Source organism: Perognathus longimembris, chromosome 8 (assembly GCF_023159225.1).
Source record: "Perognathus longimembris pacificus isolate PPM17 chromosome 8, ASM2315922v1, whole genome shotgun sequence".
In the NCBI taxonomy this organism is placed as follows: Eukaryota; Metazoa; Chordata; class Mammalia; order Rodentia; family Heteromyidae; genus Perognathus; species Perognathus longimembris.
The window spans coordinates 3,474,800-3,497,712 of record NC_063168.1 but is presented as its reverse complement, the minus strand read 5'-3'; the positions used below and the strand labels follow the sequence as shown (position 1 = coordinate 3,497,712).

The 22,913-nt window shown below is 45.8% G+C and overlaps 1 protein-coding gene across 1 annotated transcript; it reads right to left on the bottom strand.

The window, feature by feature from the left end:
• Nucleotides 1-19,444: 19,444 nt before the first annotated feature.
• Il1f10 (interleukin 1 family member 10) lies at nucleotides 19,445-21,975 on the bottom strand. The gene is made up of 4 exons (XM_048353533.1): nucleotides 21,944-21,975; nucleotides 20,364-20,449; nucleotides 19,933-20,060; nucleotides 19,445-19,657 (listed from the first exon to the last, which is right to left on the bottom strand). The coding sequence occupies exons 1-4, from the start codon at nucleotides 21,973-21,975 to the stop codon at nucleotides 19,445-19,447; spliced, it is 459 nt and encodes a 152-aa protein (XP_048209490.1).
• Nucleotides 21,976-22,913: the final 938 nt, after the last annotated feature.

The window sequence follows — 22,913 nt, the reverse complement described above, 5'->3', positions numbered from 1 at the left end:
CTCTATACCAGCTTCTACACACCCCTATTCCTTGCCTCATGGTCTTATCACTGAACTCTCTCCTATCATCTGTTCTCCTCAGATTCATCCTCCTGCCTCCCTATTATGAAAGTCCTCGTGATTATATCAGTCACACCTGGATAATCCAGGATAACCTTCCCATCATATGATCGGTGCCCAAATTTCATTTATAAAACTGCTTTTCACTGTCAACAGGTTCTAGACATTAGGACATTAGGACATAGAGGCTAGTCTGCCAGTTCTGCAACATCAGGACCATCTGTGACTCGTCCATCCCCAGTCTCGAACTACCTCCCTTCTTAGGGTATAGTGTCAGGGAAAGTTTCAGGTTATGAGTTCATTCTGATCTATTAGTGAAGGCTGCCTTAGGTTTGTCTTAGATTTGAAGATGAGAGTGGTCAGATCAATTAGTCATGTCTGCTATGGTCATGGGATGGCAGAACACAAGCATGAGTACCAGGTATTACCATCCCAGCTCCTTCTGCCTGCGACTTCTCTTTTCCCAGCTCCACAGGCCTCTGCCCCTTTCTTAGTAGAACTGCTTGTGCAAACCATTGCAATAGTTGTGGTATGCGCTCAATTCTGTCCCTCCAAAACACATATGCTGAAGTCAAAATCTTCAATGTGGCTGGATTTGGAGATGAGACCTTGAAGGAGGCAATTTGGGTTTCAATTAAGTAGCTGATAGTATTAGTGTGTTAAGAGGCATCAGAGAGCTTGCGCTGTTCCCACTCCCCACTAACGTACAGAAGGAAGTCCACAGTGACAAGCGGGAGTGGCACTTGCCAGAAACTCAATCCTGCTGGACCTCGATGGCCACGTTCAGCCTCCAGGACTGTGATAAAATAAACTTCTGTTGATTAAGCCTTCCAGCCCATTATTATAAATAATTACAATAAATAATCGCCATTGGTATGGTAACCTGAACAATTCAGACACATGCATTAAGAACAGGAATTCCGGATGTGGGGGCGATCTGGCTGAAGCATCTGTCACCCCACGGGAGAGCTGATTCTGCTGACCCGGCTGGCGAGGCAGCATCCTCTTCCTCTCTCACCACTCGGCGTGCGTCCCTCCCTAGGCTGCACATGCGGGTGAGGAGGAGGACCATCCCAGACAGAGGAGGACTGGTCTTCAGTCAAGGGTGTGCGAGGAGGTGCACTCCCCTGCTACAACAGAAATTCCCTCTCCCTCAAGGCCATTCCCCAGCTCCTGTCTGCCCTTCAGGAGGGTATGTTTTCTATCTTGTGTTCTTCGACCAGTGACGGGTTCTGTTTGTCTGTTTCCTCCAATAGCCAAGTCTTCCTTCTGACAGCGTACCTATTAAAGTTCTGGAGAATCTTCAAAACCCATACACAACTCTTCAAGAAACTGTGGGAGACCAAAGTTAGCCATTCCAAAACTTGCCTTCTTTGGATAAGTGCTGATGACCCGGAACAGTGATGTGAACCATTGGCTGAACCACCTGGGAGGCAGACAGGAAGGGCCCTTAAGCCCAGGAGTTCTAAATCAACCTGAGCAATAGAGTAAGATAAAAATCTTAACAACACAACAACAACAACAACAAATATTAGAAAAGGAGAAGGAAGAAGAAGAGTAGAAAGAAGGTGAGAAGGAGAAGAACAAAGAGGTGGAGAAAGGAAAGGAGGAGAAGGAAGAAACTGCTAGAAAACTCTCAGCTTTCTCTGTGTGCCTAACAACCAGACATAGATTCACAAATACAGAAAGTACCCTACCCTCCTCCTTTGCCAGAGAAAATAAAGTTAACCACTCAATACAGAACTGACCTTTAGAAAGGAATCTTTATACTAACAAGCCTGACTAACTAGACTTTACTTTCCTCAGACTCAGAGTCCTTGTGCTTTTGTCTCTTCTCTAACAATTTGCTATTCTTTACTAAAGATGCTACACAAACTGAAATTCAACATTACTTATTTGAGAATTATTGATTCTCTGAGTATCTCCCAGTATATCTTATACAGGCTATCTGTAGACAAACATGTTTGTTTGTTTTCCCTTGCTAGTGTTTATGTTACAGAGACCCATCCCAACAAAGGATGGATGAGCATTGTGAAAAAGCTCATCTCCGCCTCATCCCTCCTAGCAGACTATTTGGATCTTTGGATTATTTAAGCCTTAGCTTGTTTGACAGTGTTTGTCTTTAAGAAGAACTGTGGATAGGGAGCGATTACAAACATGTCTGTCAGAAAGTCTGAATGTAACTCGACAAGGTCCTTAACCCCTTTGAGTCTCAGTTCCATCATCTGTGTACTGGGGTTATGTAAGTGCTTCCCAGGTGACGCTTCCCGAGGTCGTGAAGTCAGCATGGTGCATTCAAAGGCAATCATCAGGCTAGACTTGTGGGTGTCAAAAGCCTGGTTCATCCTCAGTAGCCAAAGTGTGTCCTGATGGCTCCCGTCCTCTCTTGTCATCCCAAGCTTCTCTTGTGACTACCATGAGACTCGCTAGTGCCTTTAGGTGTGAACACACATACAGTTGGCCTTAAAATAATCTTGACTACTGGAATTTAAGAAAGAACAGATGGCGATGGGAGGGAAAAACTGGGAGAGAGGGAAGGAAGGGGTGGCATTGTCTAGAAAGAAGTGTGCTCATTACCTGACCTATGAAATGGTAACCCCTCTATACATTACCTTTAAAACAACAATTAAAAATATTTAAGCTGGGTATCAGTGGCTCACACCTGTAATTCTAGCTACTCAGGAGGCTGGGATCTGAGGATCCAAGTTCAAAGCCAGCCCAGGCAGGAAAGTCCATGAGACTCTTATCTCCAATGAACTACTAATAAATAAAAAAAGCCAGAAGTGGTTCTGTACATCACTTTGACAATAAATAAGAAGAAAAACAACCACAAAAAATAATTTTAAAAAAAAGCCAGAAGTGGTTCTGTGGCTCAAGTGGTTAAGCACTCACTTTGAGCAAAAGACACTCAGAGACAGTGCCCAGACCTAGAGTTCAAGGCCCAGGACTGGCAAGAAAAAAAAAATTAAGAGGGGAAAAAAGAAGAGCAGGATGTTACAACCGAATGCTCTTTTCTCCGCCACTGTCTTCTCCCCCCACCCCCCAGCTATAAAAATCCTTCCTGGATTTCCAGTTTCTTGAGCTGGTTAGTTTTTCAGCTTTCTTGTCAGTTCTTGGAATCACCTGATAACGTTTTCCCAATAATTTTCAATATCTTTTCCCCAACAAATTCATGTTTAAGTGAGTATGATCCACCCCACTGCTTGTCTAACAGAACTTAGACAGATGGATACATATGGATCTACATCTCCTTGCACAATGACTGAGCTGCCATAACAGCAGTATCAACACATGGTTTAAATATGAGAATTCCCAATGGCTGGTACTACAGGAGATAATTTCAGATCCCAGAATGTATTTTAATATGTTAACAGTACAACCAGCTGTCTATTTTAAGATGCAATTAAAACAAACGTAGTTAGTACCTTAAAGTTATGATTGCTTGGTTCTTTAAAGAAAGTAAAAAAATTTGCGATTCCTATTTCTATTCCAACAGACACTTTCACACAAATGTGTTCATAGTGTAGTGGCCTTTTTTGTTTTCTATCCATTCTGTAAATATGCTTCCTATCTGGCAAGTAAATCCCTCGCTGGTCATATCTCAGTAAGACAGAGTTCTGCATTCTAGTCATAACTGGAAAGAACCAAATATTCCCTTCTTCCCGTGTGGATAGTGAGGAGGGATGGACACACGAGAAAAGGTAGGATGACATATGTATGCTCCCAGCTAGGACTTTGAATTTGAGGGAGTGATGTAGACACTCAAACCTTAAGTTTCCCAGAACAATGAGGCCATGGTTGTGCTAGGGCTCTCTTGTCTGTATGAGTGAGGGTTTTGATGTTAAGCAGCCTTGGATAAGATCCAGAACAGGGAGGGTGTTTGTCCTGGGTAGCTTGGTTATTGAGGAGGGGGGTTTGTATAGAGACTAGGCCTTCTCCTCCCAGTCCAGTGCTCTACCGGCCACACTCCTCCATACAGAGAGTTAGCAGGCTTAACTGTATGCGTTAGCACTATATACAGTTACAAGGATGCTATTCTGGGCTCCAAATTGCACGGTACAAGGGGAAAATCCTGAAAAGAGGCACGAGCTTCAGTAGAGAAGAATATATGAGTGTTGGCTCAATGTTGTACTGTGGGTAATAAATACACACAGCAAACCCCACATAGCTCAGTAGCATAGCAGAATGAGGAGGACAAAGAACTCCTTATAGATTCATGACTTATCTCTCCTCTTATATACAGGTCATTTCTAGTTCCTACAACTTCACAGGTGCAGAGAAAGGTATTACAGATAGTAGTCTGACTTTTCAGAAGGTCCTTTAGCATTTTTCTGGTTTATCCTTGAAGAACTTTGTGAACAAATGAACATGATTTTACTGTGTTTTGTGCTGCTGTCAAGTACCTGAGGGAGGGACTGGGAGAGAACGAGGGAACAGAAGACATTGTATGAAAAGAAATGTACTCTTTACCTGACTCATATAATTATAATCTCTCTATACATCACCTCTGTAATGACAATAAAGTAAATTAATTATTTTTTAAAAAGCAAAGTTAACTCCAATAAGAAAAGGCGTGCCTGAAGCTGGGTACCTTATAAAGAAAGAGGTTTATTTAACTCACAGTTCTGGTGGTTTGAGAGTGTGTGCTGGCCCTGCTCCTCTGTCACAATTGTAAGAGCACAGGCAAGTGTGGGGAGCAGTTTGGGCCAGATGAGCAGATCGGAGGAGACCCTGGGCTCACTTCTAGCTCTTTCTCACAGGAACCAGTCTACTCCCAGGAGTTCAGACCTCTTCCAAGCTGGCAGCATTAATCCCTTCATGAAGGTGAAGCCTCCGTGGTCTGATTATCTTCCATCAGACCCCAATATCTTTAAGGTTCCACCAGCTCAACATTTTCTCACTGGGGACTGAGCTTCCAATGCACAAGCCTCTGGGAGACAAACCATAGCCAAACCATGTTTCTCAGACTCTCTTGCTTCTAGAGCTCCAGACATGACGTCAATGCCGCCCAGAAATCACATTGAGATACTTAAGTTTGGAAAGATACTTGGGATACTTAAGTTTGGGAGAGTCACCCATTTCCTTACTGGAGATTTAAACCACACAGCCTGCTTCAAAAGCTATCACCTGGATCTCAGGATTAACGGTAAAGCTGTGAAGCCCAGCACTGGACTCCCCTGGGAAGTTGAAGCTAGCGGAGTAACAGCATCTTTCTGAGAATGTCGAAGTGGCAGCAATAGTTCCCAAGGAAATCCATTCTGGGATTTACTCTTGGACATCTCATCTGAAGCTTATTCTTCTGGTACTCCAGAAGATTCTATACGTGCCTAATTCTTTACACGAAAACCAACATTTCACTGTTTTCATGTGAGCACTATTTTCATGTGTTCTTGGCTCTGGAGGGTGAATAAAGTCATAAAATTCAATGCATATGCTACAAAATTAAGTTGAGAGAAGAGGTGCGGTTGGGAAGGACTGGGAAGAATGATGAAATGAGTGACATTGTATTCATAAACTGCTTTGTTGAATGGCAACTCCTTTGTACAACTACTTAAGAAAAACGTGTGTGTGCGTGCGTGCGTGCGTATGTGTGTGTGTGTGTTTATTTTTTCTGGTTCTGAATCTGCCTGGATAGCTTCTGCTTTTACTATAACACTTGTCTCAAACATTACTTCTTTCTTGAAGCCTGTACTGCCCATTTTCTGGTATGATTTAGTAGTTGATTCTCTTCATTCCTATTAACTGTACATTCATCCTCTTTATTTCTCTCTCTCTCTCTCTCGTTCATTTATCCATTCATCATATACCTCTTGACTATTTACTGCAAGACAGTCACTGGAGATGCAAAAACACATAGAGCACAGCCTTTTCTCTGAAGTTGCTCAAGTAAGGCAGCTCGGCAAGTACTATGCGGGCAGGGACCTAGTGTCTCAAAGCTGCATAGGAAATTTCTAACGATCTGCTTGGCTGCAGAGCTGCACACAGCTTCCCAGACAGGTCGATTCTCCAGCTGAGTTCTAACGTCTGCATTCAGTTAGCTGTACATGGAAGAGGGATGGTTTTCTAATCAGATAGAGACCATAGCGTCTGTGGGAGACTCACCAGTATTTCGTGATGGCTGTTCTTAAGGATACTATGTGCACAGGGCGCTGTGAGGACAATTACGAGATGCCCTGGTAGCTGTGTCCACGCTTAAGTGCGCAGAGCTTCACTGCAGGAGAAGTGTGGAGCCATCCAGGGGCAGCAGTGACGACTGAAGGTTTGGAACAAGGACGGACTTTGTAGGAAACTGACTGTGAGGTTTTCAGGAGGTTGGGAGAGAGGATCTAAGCAACACTTAGCGACTCTTTGGATAGAAAGAAGGGCTTAGAAGCATTTAGATATCAAACCCTCTGAGACTCAGTGACTGGTGAATTCAACATGCAACTATGGAAGGTGAAGAACAGTAGGGGTCAAGGATATTCTTATTTTGAGACTCAGATTACTGAGGTGGAAGAAGGAACAGTAGCAACCGTTACTGAGAAGAAAATATAAAAAGAAGAAAGGGGTCGTTTCCAAAGGTAGTGGGGGTATATGGGTAATTCGTCTTGAGTTTTCTTGTATTTAAAATGCACATGAAACAACAAATGAAAGGGTCCAGTGAGCAGCTATGGCTGTAGACCTTATAGAAGTCTTGGCTAAAGGCAATGGTTCGCAAGTGGTGGTTAAAGCCACGAAGCAAAAGAGAATGCAGCGTCAAGTGTAAACTAACACTGACATCACTTTTTAATGTCAAAATTGATCAGTTCTCCCTTCCAGGGCAAAAATTAAAACATTTTAGTTTACAATAATGCCATGAATATCATAAATGCTCAAAAAGTGAGAATAAATGAATCAACTATTGTCGGGAGCTGAGCTAGCAGCTAAGCTCATCCTGACCTCTGGCTGTGCCGATGTCACCAAGATGTCGGGAGCCAAACCTGCACCTAGGTTCATTATCACCTCTGGCTGTGCTGTTACCGCCAGGATATGCTAAAGGCAAGGACATTTGTTCACAGCCACTATCCGGAATTGCTTTGCTATGTCCCCACCTTGCTATGTCCGCTGGAGTAGATTCCTATGTTAATCAACCTTGTCCTATGTCTACTGTAATCAAATGTTGCAAACTTCAAAGCCTCTTTATGTTCTGGAATTTTAACAATCCTATGCTATTCCCTGGTTCCAAAACTGCATATAAGCTGGGAGTGAGAATAAACTGTTGCTGCAGTCTTGAGGTTCAACCTTACGGCTGCAGACCTCCCGTACCCCATCTTTGTCTCTTGTCTTTTTTCTCTTGCCTTATTTTTCCTTTTCCTTATCCCCGCCGCCCCTCAGTCAGGATTCCTGCTCCCCTGCCGGCTGGCCCGGCAGGAACTATCAGTTATTTGGGGCCATTAAGAAAACAAGTTATAATACAGCTAGAAAATTGGTGCTTATTCTTCATGATACCTAGAAGAGGCACAGGTTAAGAAATAATTGCATGGGACAGGACTGTAGTGTTAGTAATAAAGGAAGAGGTCTGAGTTTAAGGGCCATTTCCAATGTTCTGGACGATCAGAGTATCAACGAAGCTCACAGACACTAGTGGTACTGCTCTGGGACCACATAGACACGAAGACCTCCTCTTAAATGCCTCCAGTTCTTAACACCAGTTGCTCATAACTAATCTTTCTCTACTCTTAGACATCTATTTAGAAAATAAATTTCTTACGTTTACTAATCCCTGGCGAAGTAAAAGTTCCTTCTTTTTGCCCTAAAAAAAAAGAAAAAAAATTCCTCCACGCCTCCAAAAGTGTCATGTCTGATGTGCTAGCCACTTCCCTTTGCTCAACTGTAGTCACACCACTGCTTCCTCAGTTGTGCACAAAGTGACCGAGGGGCTCGGAGGCTGCCTCGGGCCCTCGCACACCAAACGTCTGCGGTGCTCTCCAGTGCTTTCGTGACCTGCGGGGCCTGTGGCAGCGGTTGCAATGGCCTCCCATTGGCCTAGCGTCCAGCAAGTAATTCGGAGACGCTCGCCCTGACCACAGCTTCCCGAAGGGGATTCGAATGGGAACAAATGGCTCTGAGAACTTGGGCAATGACTGCAAACTCACGAGTCCCACGGCCATGATTTGCAAAGCTTCGTGTACCGTCCTCCATCTGCCGTGCGACGAGGCTGTTTATTCTAGCAAGGATTAATCTGGTAAAAATCGATCTAGGCTTACTGTTGACACAACTCCCTGGGCGCTCTCCATGTCCTTTGAGGACACGATTTGTTACTAACAAGTCTCTACTCCCTGCACACCGTGTTCAGCCTCTGCTTTATCCTTCATAGTGTTATGAAATTATATTAGTTTCATCACAATGAGTATGTGTTTGTTGTCTATTCCTTCCAGTCGAATGCAAATTTCTTGGTAAACTAGCACGCCGTCATGTTCTTTTACATGGATAATTCTGTTGGTTCGTTTATATATATATATATTCCCTCAGTGGTTGCCTTGGCAGGATGCTGCCTCTCCTGCAGGTCTCTTCTTTTCCTGGTAGGTTGCTTTCTCTAGGAGAAAGAGCTCACGGTCTCTCAGATCCAGGAGGTTGGGTTGAGCACGCAGCCATTTGCCCTCTGACTTTTCCAGATTGTGGCTTCTTCAAATTTGCAAAACACAAAGCCAACCCAAACAAACAAGAGCCCCAGTCATTTGAAGTTTATACAAATCGATACTTCTCTTCATTGCTTTCAGCTACTGACTTCCTGGGTGTGCCCCTCTGTTTATCAAATATTTGGCACTGGGATCCTAAGGCTCTTTGATATTTGTTTGAATGACCCACACTGTGATCTCCTGGTCCCTGGACTTTCTGACCTTCAGTGACTTCCACCTCTAATCTCCCCCTTTCATCCACTTTCAGGGCTCATTCCTAACCTTTTCACTCTTGAAGTATTCAGATGTGAACGGACATTCTGTTCTCTGACTACAAGAAAGAATCTAGAAGTCTCTATGGCTTGTTCTCTCAGCCTCCCCCTCCTCACTTTCTTCCGGGTGTCATCATTCCCCCTGCTCATGTATTTCAGCATAGAGACCTTCAGTCCTCTGGCCTACTCAATTTCGGTCTTCCAGTTACACTTTCAGTGTCTTCACTTCCTTCTAATCGCTCACCTGGGACATTCTACTGTCTCTGTTCCTCACGGATTGCCTCCTCTACCCTTCCATTGGGCGATGAGCGCAGGCGAGGGTCTATGCAGGGTCCACCCTCTTGAATTTTACACTAAGGCCTCTGAGCATCTCGGGAGAACACGTCAGATGAGCACCAGGCACCTCGATGATACCCAAAACCTGTGTGGCTGTTTGCGCCCACCTCACGTTTCCATCGTTAGATGGCTGTTTGATCTCCACAGAAAATATTTCAAATGATCCGTACTTTCTTTCATCTCCTACGCCACCGCTTCCTTCCTCATTTAGAACAAACCAACTACCTGGAAGATGATTTTCTCAGCCCGCCACCAGCACACATTAAAACCTGATGAATCTTGCCTGGCCACAGCCCTGTGCCACATCCTTGGCATACATGATCTTACTGTTACCTCTTTGTGCGACCCCCAACTCCCACCCACAAAAAAAAAAAGCCTGTGATGTAGTGGTTTTTTACCTGCCCAAGTTTACAGAAGGCAAAAGAAAATGTTATTGTACTCTTTATCTCACTATTACTAAGTAAGATCCTGACTGGGGATAGTGGCACATGCCTATATTTCCAACACCCAGGGAAACTGAGGCAGAAGGATCAGGAGGTAGAGTTTTGAGTTTAGGCTACATAGTAAGATGAGGTTTCAAAATAAAAACAAACGGACAAAAAGTATATCAGATCCTATTTAGATCTTATTTCATTTCTGTTGCAAAAAGTCTCACGTCCAAAAGATTGTGCTTTTTTTTTTTGCCTATTGTACAAATAATACTGACAAAGCAAGCAAACAAAAAAATATCAGCGATTCAGGGAGCAAGCTCTCTCCCCTCATGGTGTCAGGAGGAGAGATGAGTTTCTGCAACATAAAGTTGCTCAAAGAATCCATTTGAGAGGCATTAACTTGGTCACAGTCACAAGCTAGCACTTTTCTTTTTGCAGAATGGAATGAATACAGATTACTCTCACCAATTCTTCTGTTCTGGGTTAAAATAAATTTATCCTTGCAATTATTTGAACAAAAGGCTCTTTTTGTGCACTGATTTTTGAACTCCAGGCATATTTTTTATATTAGGCCCTTGTCTGTTGTATAGCTAGTGAAGCTCCTCTCTCAATCTGTGGGCTTTCTATTTATCTTGCTATCTATGGCCATTATCAAGAAAACAAATAATAGTAGAGGCTGGCGGGGATGTGGCCAAAAGGGAACGCTACTACACTGTTGGTGGGAATGTTAACTAGTCAAGCCACTTTGGAAAGCAGTATGGAGGCTCGTCAAAAGACTAAACATAGAGCTCTCCTATGATCTAGCAATCCCACACTTGGGCATTTACCCAAACAATCACACACCAGCCTGTACTGAAGCCACCAGCACAACCATGGTTATTGCAGCATTATTTACCATAGCTAAGATATGGAACCAACCCAGATGCCCCTCAGTAGATGAATGGATCAAGAAAATGTGGTATATATACACAATGGAATTCTATGCTTCCATCAGAAAGAATGGCATTGCTCCATACATAAGGAAATGGAAAGACTTGGAAAAAAATCATCTCAAGTGAAGTGAGCCAGACCCAAAGAAACATAAGCTCCATGGTTTCCCTCACTTGTAATAATTAGTATAAGTCTAGGAGAGTCCTAGCAGAGGATCACAATACCTCAATAGCTATGTCCATATGACCATATAAAATAATGCTAATTGAAATGAACTCCAAGATATGGAAACAAGACGATTTTGTTGTTGCTGTTGTTGTTTTTAATGTATTGTGTGAAGTTACTTCTTTTTTGTTTTGCTTTTTCCCTCTTTGTTTTATCCCCTGTTGTCACTGTTTTTTATTTTGGTACCCTGTCTCTGGTATATACCTTTATCTGATTTGGGGAAGAGAAGGGGAATAACAAAATGATGAAACAAAGGACAAAGGGCAAAGTAATTCAACAGTGATACTCACTAGACACTATGTTGGAAATGAACTTTACAGTTTGGGGGGAGAAGAACAAGGGGAGGGAAAGTAGGAGAAAAATGATGGAGGGGGAAACAATGTTCAACAATAAATACACTCATTACCTTACTTATGTAACTGTAACCACTCTGTGCATCACATTTACAACAAAATAAAATAATTTAAGAAAGTTGTATGTATGGATCATAGAGTAAGGAGAGATATTCTAGCACCAGAACATGGAAGAAGAGTTGTGAATAAAATCATAATCCATCAATAAAAATATCAATCAATGAACACCCCTACCGCATCCCTCACTCTACGTTCAAAAAAGCAAAAACACCAACATGCAGGATACTGGTGCCTCACGCCTGTAATCCTAGCTACTCAGGAGGCTGAGATCTGAGGGTTATAGTTTGATGCTAGCCCTGGCACAAAAGTCTGTGAAATTCCCATTTTCAATTAATCACCAACATGCGCACGCGCGCGCGCACACACACACACACACACACACACATCACCAGAATCTATCACCAATTCCTTCCTTTTGCATATATCCATTCAGGGAAAGTTTCACCTTAAACTCTTACTCTAAAACCATACTCCTGCTCCTGCAACAGGCAGCTCTATTTCAAGCACTTTTCACTCTGAACAGAACTGAATTTCTTGGTTTTCTTGCCTATTTTATTGAGGGGAAGGCAAGTTCTCAGAACTATACTTCCCTGAATTTCTATACGGGGCGGTCTACTTGGTCTCTCTGGTGGAAGTCCATGGGGAAGTAATAACCCAGAGCAGCCTTTCATAATGAAAATGTTTTTTTCCGTGATCTTGTGTGACTAACAAGCCAAAGCAGAGAATGTCATGTTGGATTACGACTGTGGCACATGGTTCTGTACAGAAGAGTTATGTTCTGATTTCCAGCTTCCTGTTTTGATTATTCCCTTGTATCACGGAATACATGTGTATACACTTAGCGTCAGGTCTCATGGTTGAGGTTTTAACTTCTGTGAGGCTGACTCATGATTTCTAACAGGTGGCTTCATCTTCAAGTCATATGACAAGCATAACTTAGATCTGTTGGAAACAAAGGAGAAAAATCTGTCTATTAGCGTCAGTGGCAGAAATGGTCAGGCGAGAAGTAATGTTCAGTTGATATTGGGAATCCTCAGCTCTTTCCAAGAATCATTTGAAGGTTTTCTGGAAATTCAGATTTCCAGGCTCAGCCCCATTATTTAGCGGCAGGCACTTTGGGTTGGGACCCCAACAACTCGTAGCCTTAACTAGCATCCTAGCTGTTCTTACTATCTGTGAAGAAGAGAATTTGAAAACCTGTAGTGCGCTAAGGACAAACTATGAAACTCTGCACTGTCGACAGTGGGACTAGCATCCCAGGGGTTGGCCAATGTGGAAGGGGGCAGAGGAGATGTTCTTGGGCTAGGTCAAGCTAGTCTTTCCGGTATCTATGTATGCGTGTTTCGAGCTTTCTCTCGGGTTGCATCAGTGGCTCAGAGTCACTCAAAGCCCTTAATTAAGCTCTCATTCCATACTCAATATCGAACTCAGGGATCGGGGGAGCACAACAGAATGAGGATCCATGTTTGAAGTTGAAAAGGCTGGGAAGCCATGCCCCGCACACAGCTCCTACTCTAGAACTTAAAGCAGATTCCGTGACTACAGGCCTCCTTCAGTATCCTTGGAGGTTGCAGGACTAAAATCCTGTGCATGTGCAAATCCCTTATGTAAAATGGCATAGTATTTCATAGGCCATTTCGTATGCCATACACATATCATTCTGTGTACGCTCATTAATTTATAGATTATATATATGTATTATCTAATAACATGTATATAAGTGCTTTTACATTACATTGGCTAAGTAATATGACAAGGAAAAGGCCTGTATATGTTTGACATAGATACATTGGGGACAATTGTAGACATGGAAAGGAAGGAATGAGAAAATAAAATAAGGAAACATTGGAAGAACCACTGTAAGCCTATTTTTTTTAAATAACCATATCAACCGTGGAACCAGAGCATTGTTGCTCTGAGGCAGAAGGGATTTCTCCAAGTCAGGATGCATTTCTTGGACCATGGACCTTTTGCCTTCTGCTGTTCCTCCTCCAAATTCTTAGGCATCTGCTCCCACACACTTAGCAATTTGCCTTCACCCCGCCCTTGCTTTTTCCAGTCTGCTTCTTAGGCGGAGGCTCTTGCTGGATAGATTTCTGGGTGTTATTCTTTACAGAACCTTTCTTCCAAGTTGGACCATTTTGTGAATTCTCCTTGGGCTTATTGGAATCAATGTCCATAAAGACAAATCTAATGAGGTATTCTCCCAACTTGTACACTTATTCTTTTATTCATTCAGCTCAGCAATTGTCCCTAAGGGTCTGACACATGCTAGTACATGTTTTTGTACATGCTAGTAATGCACAAGGTAAAAGTCCCTGCACTGTGGTTCTTTATTTATTTAATTAAATTTTATTGACAAGGCAATGTACAGAGGGGGTACAGTTACCTAATAAGGTAGTGAGTACATTTCTTGTCTTTCTTGTTACACCCTCCCTCATTTTTCTTTCCCTTCCCTAGTTCAAATAAGCGTATATACAATAGCCAGTGTACCAAAATCATATACAGTGACCACAGGGGGTACGCCAAAGGAAATTCACCTAGTACATTAAACATAACGACAACAATAAAATCCTCCTGTTTCCATCTCTTGGAGTTCATTTTGCTTAGCCTCATCTTATATAATTATATGTACCTAGCTGTTGAGCTATTGTGATCCTCTATCCTAGACCTTTATATGATTATTTAGTAATTGTTTGGTTTTAGAGACATACTGTAAAGTCATTGACCAAAACATGTGGAAATGCCATTTGAAAAGAAGTTTGTCATTGTACAGACATGATCTCGACTGTTCTCTCCCCAACCCCCCAACAACCACATATCAGGGAGACCGTTGCGCTGTGGTTCTTAGGTCATAGTAGGAGTAAAGATTTTAAAGAAGTGTAATAAGTACATCATAGAGTGTGTTAGCAGGTAATAATACTAAATCTTCTATAGGTGGTTTGGGAGAGCTGCGTGAGGGAGGAAGTGTATTTGGTAGTTGTAAATGGAGTCAGGAAGGTAGGCCTCGCTTAGGAAGTGAGCCATGGAATAGCATGGAGGAAGAGCCTTCCAAACACAAGGCTGTTTCATAGACCCTGGGGTGGCACAAGTGCTGGATGTGATTGTTGTCACTGCTAAGAAGTTCCCTGTGACGAAAGCCACTAACAGAGAAGGGCATGCCGGAGAGATCAGAGATCACTCATCTCCCCAGAAACCTAGGAGCCCTCGTAAATGTGTGCTCTAGGGCCAGCCTGGAAAACACTCAGCTAGGAGACACCCGAGTCCACGGGCTTTTATAAAGACGTGCTCAGGAGACGTGTGAGCCAGTGGGTTCTTGTTCTCTAAAACAGTACGGGGGGGGGGGGGGAACTCTGACAAAGCAAAAAGGGAAAGGCTGCCCAGAAGAGTGAATAGCAGGACGCAGAAATCAGTAATCCATTTTGGCTGCCCAGTGCGCCCCTCTATCCCTTTCTCCCTGGGTCAGAGTGGCAGTCAGTTTGAGTCAGGGATGGGAAGTCATTCGGTCAGGCTCACAGGTCAAAGGTCTACTGGTCTGTTGGAAACGGGGACAGGGACTCAAGTAGGCCAGGTGCTTTGGGGAATTCCCCAATTCCCAGCTGGCTCCATTGTCTTTAAAGGTAACTGAAAATGCGGCGGAAGGAGCTACAGCTGTGTTTCACCCGTCTGCAGAGAAACAGTGGGACTGCCGGGGGTGGAGAAACCGCTTTGCCTTGACGGAGGAAGAGCCAATTCTTCATGGCTACATGCGCCTTCTGAGGAAGGGAGAGAAAAAAGCTGTGTAACTGTCATCGTCACTGCCAAAGAAGAGAATGGAGTTATTCAATGTCTAGTAGGGAGAACTAATGAGGGTTCAAACACAAAAACAGGCACCGAAACGCAGGCTGGAATGGAAGGGCCGGTTCCACTGGAGGCCTGGGGAAGCCTCGGGGAACGCGGATCAGGCCTGGGGAAAGGCCGCGTGCCGGGGGAACGCGTCTGTGCTGCGTCCCTCGTCACAGGGAGGAGAGAGCCGAGCTACGCATCGTGCTCTGTCACACCTGTGTAGCCAAATGGCTGCCTGTTAACGTCTGTTTCCCCTCGCCCTGGCCTTCAAGCTCCGCTGGGGCAGCACCGAGGCCCTCGCCCATGGGGCAGGCACGTAAGGCTCCGTGTCTCCACGGGGAGAAGCGCTCAGAAGCCGTCCGGACGACTTCACACCCTCCAGATTGCACTCGCAGGTTAAAAGATGGGTCTCGATGGATCTGCGGGAAGCCAGGCAGGGACACTGGGGCTGGGACACAGGGTTAGTTGCACACTGCAGCTGGAGACTCCCAGAGGGGAGCAAGTTGCTCTCTGTTGCCATCTGCAGCCCCACGGCCACACTGCAGGACTCTGAGACCCCAACCTTGCATCTCGTGGAGTCTGTTCCTCTCCTAGGAAAGATTGCACAGACCCTTCCCTAAAAGCAAGGTGTGTTGTATCTCCTGTGGAGATCCGTGTAGGACCTTTTAAGAAATCATTTACACCGACTATGGGGATGCACAGGCTAGGATTTTAAGCTAGAACTTGAGGCCAAAGGGAAGTGTGACTTTGTTCTGAATCCGGATTGGAATGACGTAGGAGACACTGAACAGCATCAACCTCTCGTGTAAACTTGTTCCAAAGCCTCTAGGCACGAAGAGGAGCCTACTCGGAATCAATGTCACCTACATGGAGAGCCCCTGTGGACCCACATAGCGTGAACAGACGTCTGAGCACACACGCGCACACACACGCACACACACACACACACACACCCCACAGAAACACATGAATCTACCCTTCCCCCACACGGAGCTCCCTGGCACTGCCTGATTGAAAGGCTGTTGGACTACATTCCAGTCCCCTGCTCACCCCAATCCGCACCTACCACTCTGAGATAGAAAGAGTGGATAAAACCTGAACTGTGCCTCGCCCACATTTGTGATATAATTATAGCTCTCATGACCTAGTTGTGAAGACTCTCAGGGAGGAAAAAGAATTTAAGAATATATTCAAGAAAATATTTTTAGTATCTCCGAACTTCACCTGTTAGAAGCTGATTCTTTTTTATTTTTTTTTTACTTTCAAGTCTCAGTTCCTGAGCATATCCTATCACGATTTCTCCCAGAGTGCTGAAGAAATTCCGTCTCATTTACAGTGTGTTTTATGCTAAGCAAGAGTGTTAGCCCTGAGCTACACTCTCAACCCCAGTTCTAAGAGGTTCCGTCGAAGGCTCCCTGAACAGTGTTTTCTCATCATTTGTAGAAAGCAGTCCAGAAATAGTAGCTTTTGTTTTTTAACATCTTCTCCTCTTCTCCACAGTTACATACTTCATTATGGAAGGTGCAATGCGTGTCTTCCCGACCTTGGCACCCCTTCCTCTACCAAGCATTAATGTAGAATTCGCATGCTCAGGATGTTCTGGGCTTTTTTTCTTATATGGAAAACATGATCAAACGTGGGATAGGGCTCTCTTTGGGAGGAGCTTGACTATGCTAGGTCACTAGAGGAGCCAACCTGAGTTTCCATTGTTAACATAATTAATTAATTCAGAGACCATTAGGCTGACAGGGCTCAGAGCTCTGGGCAAGCTGGCATGCATTTCAAAGTGACTGGTCATAGCCTAGGAAAACGAAACTTAGATTAACCACCCAGAAACTGTCAACTCTCCTCTCATTGGAGACATCCAATCAGCAACTACCTCCTAACTTTCAATTAAGAACTTTCCACTTTAACCAATCATATTTTTTTCCTCTTGCTTCCCAAATACCTTATAAGATCCCCACCCCCGCAAACACACCCTCATTGTCCACCCATTACCGCGTGCTTCCTGATTCCCGAACCACTCAAATAAACTCGAAAGTCCCAGTGTTCCTCAGCTTATCTTTCAACATGCAAGTGAAGATGAAGAGAAAGACTGGACCCGGAGCCCCGAAGATGACCGCTGGGCGGTAGTGGAAAGGCGGGGGGCGGGGGAGGAATTTGAGGTCCCCTGGAGCTCTGGTCCATCTCCCTATGTGGATATGTTTGGCTAGAGTGCTCAGCCCTGGAAGGCCCAGATTAGACATCTTTCCCTTCAAATATCCTCGCCTAGCCCTTGCTGGGTAGCTCTCGCTACGACGGCACAGTAGCACCAGTCCACCTTGCCCCTTGTGTCAGGAGGATCCAACTGGAACCAAGTCGCGTCCACTGCCCACTCGTTTTTATATTGTGTTCCTGATACTGTTCAGGCCACTGGGGATACAAAGTTAGATAAAGTATGCTTTCATAAAGGCATAGTCCTGGATTAGGGCACAGTGGTGTACAGGTATTATCCCAACTACTTGCGAAGCATATGTAGAAGGATCAAGGTCTAGGGCTCCCTGGGAGAAAAATCACAAGATTCTATCTGAAAAACAACTTGGTCTAAAAGTATTGGGGTGGGAAGGGAGGGTGGCTCGAGTGAGAGAGGGTCTGCCAACCAAGTTGGAGGTTCTGAGTTCAAATCTCAGTACTACTAAACAAAGCCCTCCCAACACACACACACACACACACACACACACACACACACACACACACACACACACACACACACACACAGTCCCAACTGACTGGCCGAATAGCAAATGTCAAACTAGCTGGTATACATTTAGACCATGGAGAAGCAGCTCACGGAAAGAACCCAGTCGCATTACAGGAGTAAGACCCATCAGGTTTCTTCCCTACTTAAAGCCTTCCCAAAACTTCCCTTTGCACTCAATACATTAAAATCTGTACCATGCCTTCAAGGCCCTGCTGACCTAACCCCTGCTCAATTCCGACTTGTCTTTGCTAGGCACGCTACAGCCCTTCAGGTCTTCTCTCCTTATTGAACACGCCAGCTTCTTTTTCAGAGAAAGTTTTCCTTGATTATTTTTTAACAGTGAGTTTCCACATAGATCCTGCCAGTCTTGCAGCTTTAGGTTAGAAAAGTAAAAAACATCTGCTTTGACTATCTAGCTTGATTTGTTACTGAATACCTTGAATACCCTGTTTTCTTCTCTGAGTCTTTGCGAGTTGAGTGTTCTTCTACTCAATGACTAGCTTCAAGGGAGTTTGGTTTAATCACCCTTCTATCCCTAACTCCTGGAATGGGGGAAAAACAACAGTGGAATAGCCTTAGGAGCAATTGGGCTAGACTTGAGCTTGAGCTCCAACACATGTTGCCTTTGTACCTTTGACTGGTTATTTATTTCACTTGCCTCTGCTTCCTTCTCCTTCGGGTAGAGGGGCGAGCACTTGCATTGTAGGTGGTTCTGAGAGGGAAGACCTAATATTCTTAAAGGTTCTGATCTATAATCAGAATGGAGAACATGTCAGGAGGGTACTGAGCCCAACAAGGAGGACCAGCAGCAGCCTACCCCCTCTCTGAGCCCAGAACGCACGAGCTCTCTGCTCTCCCTCGAGCTGCCTCAGGATTCTTCATGAAGGGGAAAGGACTGAGGCGCTGAAGACAACCATCGGCTCTGGACTGTGAACTTATAGCTAGGCATTCCCAGGGGTGACAAGCCAGCACTCCACTGCACCTTGGCTCCAGCACATCGAGCAGCAGCTGGGGGTGGCCTTCCCAGAACTCTCCACACTCCCCCCCCAACATGTCCTCGGCTCTGACTAGGATACACCGCAGCCCTCTCCGTGGCTGCTGGAACAAACGGATCACCACAAACTCAAGGCCTTCAAACCATGCAAGTTTATTGTTTTCCAGTTTCAGAGGTCAGAATTCGGAAATGAGTGTCAGGAGAGCTCTAACGCCTTCTGGAAGTTCTGGAAGAGAATCCATCCCCTTGCCGTTTCCAGATTCTAGAAACCACCTGCATGTGTGGCTCAAGCTCCCTTCCTCCTCCTTCACACTCAGCAGCTAAGCTTCTTCCGGTCTCACTCTGACTCAAGCCTCCCTCCGAATTCATGAGGACCATTACGATTGGATCAGGCTCACCTTGGCCATCCAGGCTACTTCCCGGCGTTTGTAAAGTCCTCTGTGTCGTGTAACATACTGCATCTACAGATGCTAGAAATCGAGATGAGCACGTGTTCCGAGACCCTTATCCTGCCCGCCACCTACACTGAGTGGAAAAAGCTAGGTTTGGGAGCACCAGGCCAGAACTCAGCCTCGACTCCTTTTACCGACTCTGTTCAAAGTAGAACTCGGTGCGGGCCAAAGACTCACTCTCTTTGGTAAGCTGTACTGGCTGATGGGGTTCAGCCGGGCCACAGAGAAACCAGCCTGGGTAGGCGGCAGCCTCCAGCCTGAAGGCAGAGCCCCGGCTGCTCTGGAAGAAGGTGAATCGTGTGGCCTGCTCGCCCCCCTTGTACAGGTCCTCGATGTTCACATCCTGTGGGGGCAGAGTCGCTAGCTGTAGGATGAATGTGTTCACGGGGACGTCAGCCCCAGAGTCCACTGCGGCTTGGCCAGAGAAGGACTCAACATGGTCGGGCTTTACTCAAGGACCTCATGTCTGGATGTAAAGTGAGATGGAGAGAGCCTGAGGGGAGAGGACACGTGGGCCCGGTTGGGAGTCCACAGATAGGTGCAGAGACACCAGAGCATCCTGGGGGGCCAGACGGGGTGATCAGAGTGATCCCACTGGGGTGGCCAATAGCCTCTCACCTCCAGCCGTAGAGAAGGCCCCTCTCTCGTCTCCACACATGCCAGGCAGCAACTTCCTCCCTGGATTCCTAGGAAGATGGGGACCTTGGTGCGGTCCAGGCCTCTGTTGGGAAGAATGCAGATCTTCTCTGGGAAGGAAGAAGAAAGACAGGTAGGAGATGCGGGGACCCCAGTCTGCACGCTTTCACAGAATGAAAAGCGAGTTGAAAGAACTGGGCCTGGGTACACCGGGCCTGCTCCCTGCACACAAGCCTGCACAGGAAATAGGACTCCACAGGGGTCAGGCAGAGCCCCGGGCCTCTTCTCGCCATCACAGGGGTAGCTGCTAGCTAGTCCGCTGGAAGGGAGTTGAAAGAAGAGGAGAAATGCAGACTTGTGGCGGGTGAACTGTCAGTGGCGTCCCAGCTGGGGAAGCCCCACCGGCGGCTCACCTGCGCTCCAGCTGTCGGTGTCGGGATCTCCTACCAGCAGCTGGCCGTCTCGTAGGTACAGAGCCTTCTGATCCGCATCTTTGATTCTGGAACAGGAGGGTATTGCAAATGGCCCGCTGCCTTTGGACATCATAGAGCGTTTAAGCTCTTCACCCCCATACTCTGAACCATCACACTGAGCCTTTGGGAGCGTCTTCTCACTGCCCCAGGTAAGGAAAGGGACACTACTCCATCAAGAGCAGGTAATGATCGTGTCACTCTTAGAGCAAGAGCGAGTCTCTTGGGTTCCTGCTTTCACAGTCTCAGAGGAGTGAGGGGAATTGATGCCAATTCATGAAGAGGGAGAGCAAGTTTTTCTGAGAAGTTTCCCTGGGGCTCAGGTGCCTTTGGGTAGAGTGAACCCTGTCCCAAGTTTTACAAATGTGTCTCAATTTTTCATAGGTGTTTACGCTCCCTAATGAAGAGATAGACTGTATAATCTGGTGTTGAATCACTTTTTGGAAAGTGTAAAGACTTCTTATAGGAGAAAACACACAAATCAGAATGAAAAAAGAAAGAGAATATTTCATGTCACACTAAGGATCCAATGTGGCTACCACCTCACCTCAGCCAAGGCAAGACAGGCTCTGGGTGGACCCAGTGCAGCAGGTCAGAGAGGACCTGAAGCAGGGCCTGATTACAGTCATTTGAGAATGGTTCTGGTTCTAAGGACGAACCCGGGAGGTAAGCCCCCCCCCCCCCCCGTGGGAGCCAGGGAGAAGCTGGTGAGCCTGGCGCGCATGCTGAACATCAAAGCCATGCAAGTTATGAACCCAGTTGCCCGGCTGGTTTCAAAAGTACCTGTCAGCTTCTCTCGGGGCCTGGAGAACTCCCTCATACTTTCGAGGGCAGAAGCTCTGAACCAATGCCACCATCTCCAGAAGATTTTTCTTCCTCTGTAATAGCTAGTTATAATGCCTTATTAGCTAATGGCTGCAGGTGGAAAGCAGGTTCACTTGGACAATAAGAACAGAGATCTGTAAAGACCCTAGGCTTGCCAATTGCCATTCGCCTTCAAATCGTGGCCTCCAGAACTTGGCAACTCACCTATCAGTAGCACCCTACGTGGAGACCAATAAACTGTAACAGAGGATGGAAATATCAAATGAGGTCAGCTGCCAACCAGAGTGGAAAGGCTGGGCTAGAGGGAAAGGTCACAGAGGCTTTCAGGAGCGTGCTGACATTAAGATTTGGGATCGTCTCTTCGCTTTTAGCGGTGCGGAGGCAGCAGCCCAGGGAACATCCAGTGTGATTGCGGGCTCTGGATCACAGGTGTATGCTATGGAGGAAGTTATATCAGAACTTTGGGCCCAGGAAGTTCCCTCGCCGATTGCTTGCGACAGAGAGAAAGCATTCGAATGGCTACTGCATGCAGGTGCTCAGGAAGGGACCATTGTGGTGGAAGAAGTGCAATTACGGGGGACTGAGGACTTCCTGGTGAGAAGGAAGCTCATCTCTCGGATTCGGTCTTCCTTCCCTCTTCCCGCGTGTTCCCCAGGCACCCCAATTGGGAAAGCAAGGGGCACACAAGAATGACTTACATGTAGTATCTTGCCATAGGCAGGGAGCACATGCTTGGAACTGAGGGATTTGGTTCTCACTAAGGGGAAGAAGAGAAGGGTTATCAGAGAAGGGTCGGTAAAGTAGGGACAAGACACACTGGGACTCAGAATCACCTCATTATAGACTATAAAGCTATTATAGACCTGGCCCATCAAGCTTCAGACAGCTTGACCTCTCTCTCCCAGCGTGGGAATGAGCTTGAGGCTAGCTCTTTACCAGAGAACAGGTTTCTTCAAATAGGGTAGGACACTGCCCTGGATGAGAGTCGAGGAGGATGCGTTCCGGTCCCAAGATCGGAGGTGAACCCAGAGCAGATCCAGTCCCGCTTCCCGGTGCATTTGGGAAGCTGCCACGCTCCCATCTCCTCTTCTAGCAAGAGCTTAGACACCCAAAGCCCAGAGCATGGGGCAGAGCGGCATGGTTAATGGTATCTCCAGCCACACTCGCCCTGGGGAGTGGGGAGGCATCATTCCCAGGGCTGAAGAGGACCCCCCCAAAGTGCCCTGTTCCGTTAGGTAGAAAACAAGACACGCTTAACAGAGATTTGTGGATTGCTTTCTTCCACAGTGGGAAAATAAGTAATCTACACATATGTAAGGGATCCACAAACACCCACAGGACTCTGTTCCTTCCCATGGTTCTTCCCTGCAATGACCATCTTCAGAAAGAAAACCCAGAACCTAGCACAGGAAGTAAGCCAGAGCCAATCAGAGCCAGAACCCCTCCCCCTCCCCCCCCCCCAAGTCAATGTGAGGATTACCACAGCTGGGATATGCAGGATCGATTTCACCAAGTACGGAGAAAGAAAAGAAAAATATATAAGAAGGAAAATGAGCCACGAAAGAAAGAAGGAAGAAAGGAGTTGGCTCAGTGGGATAGATGCTCAAAGAGGCAGATCACTGAGCTCCATGACCTAGGCATTAGAAGAAATAGGGCCCTGGCCATAGT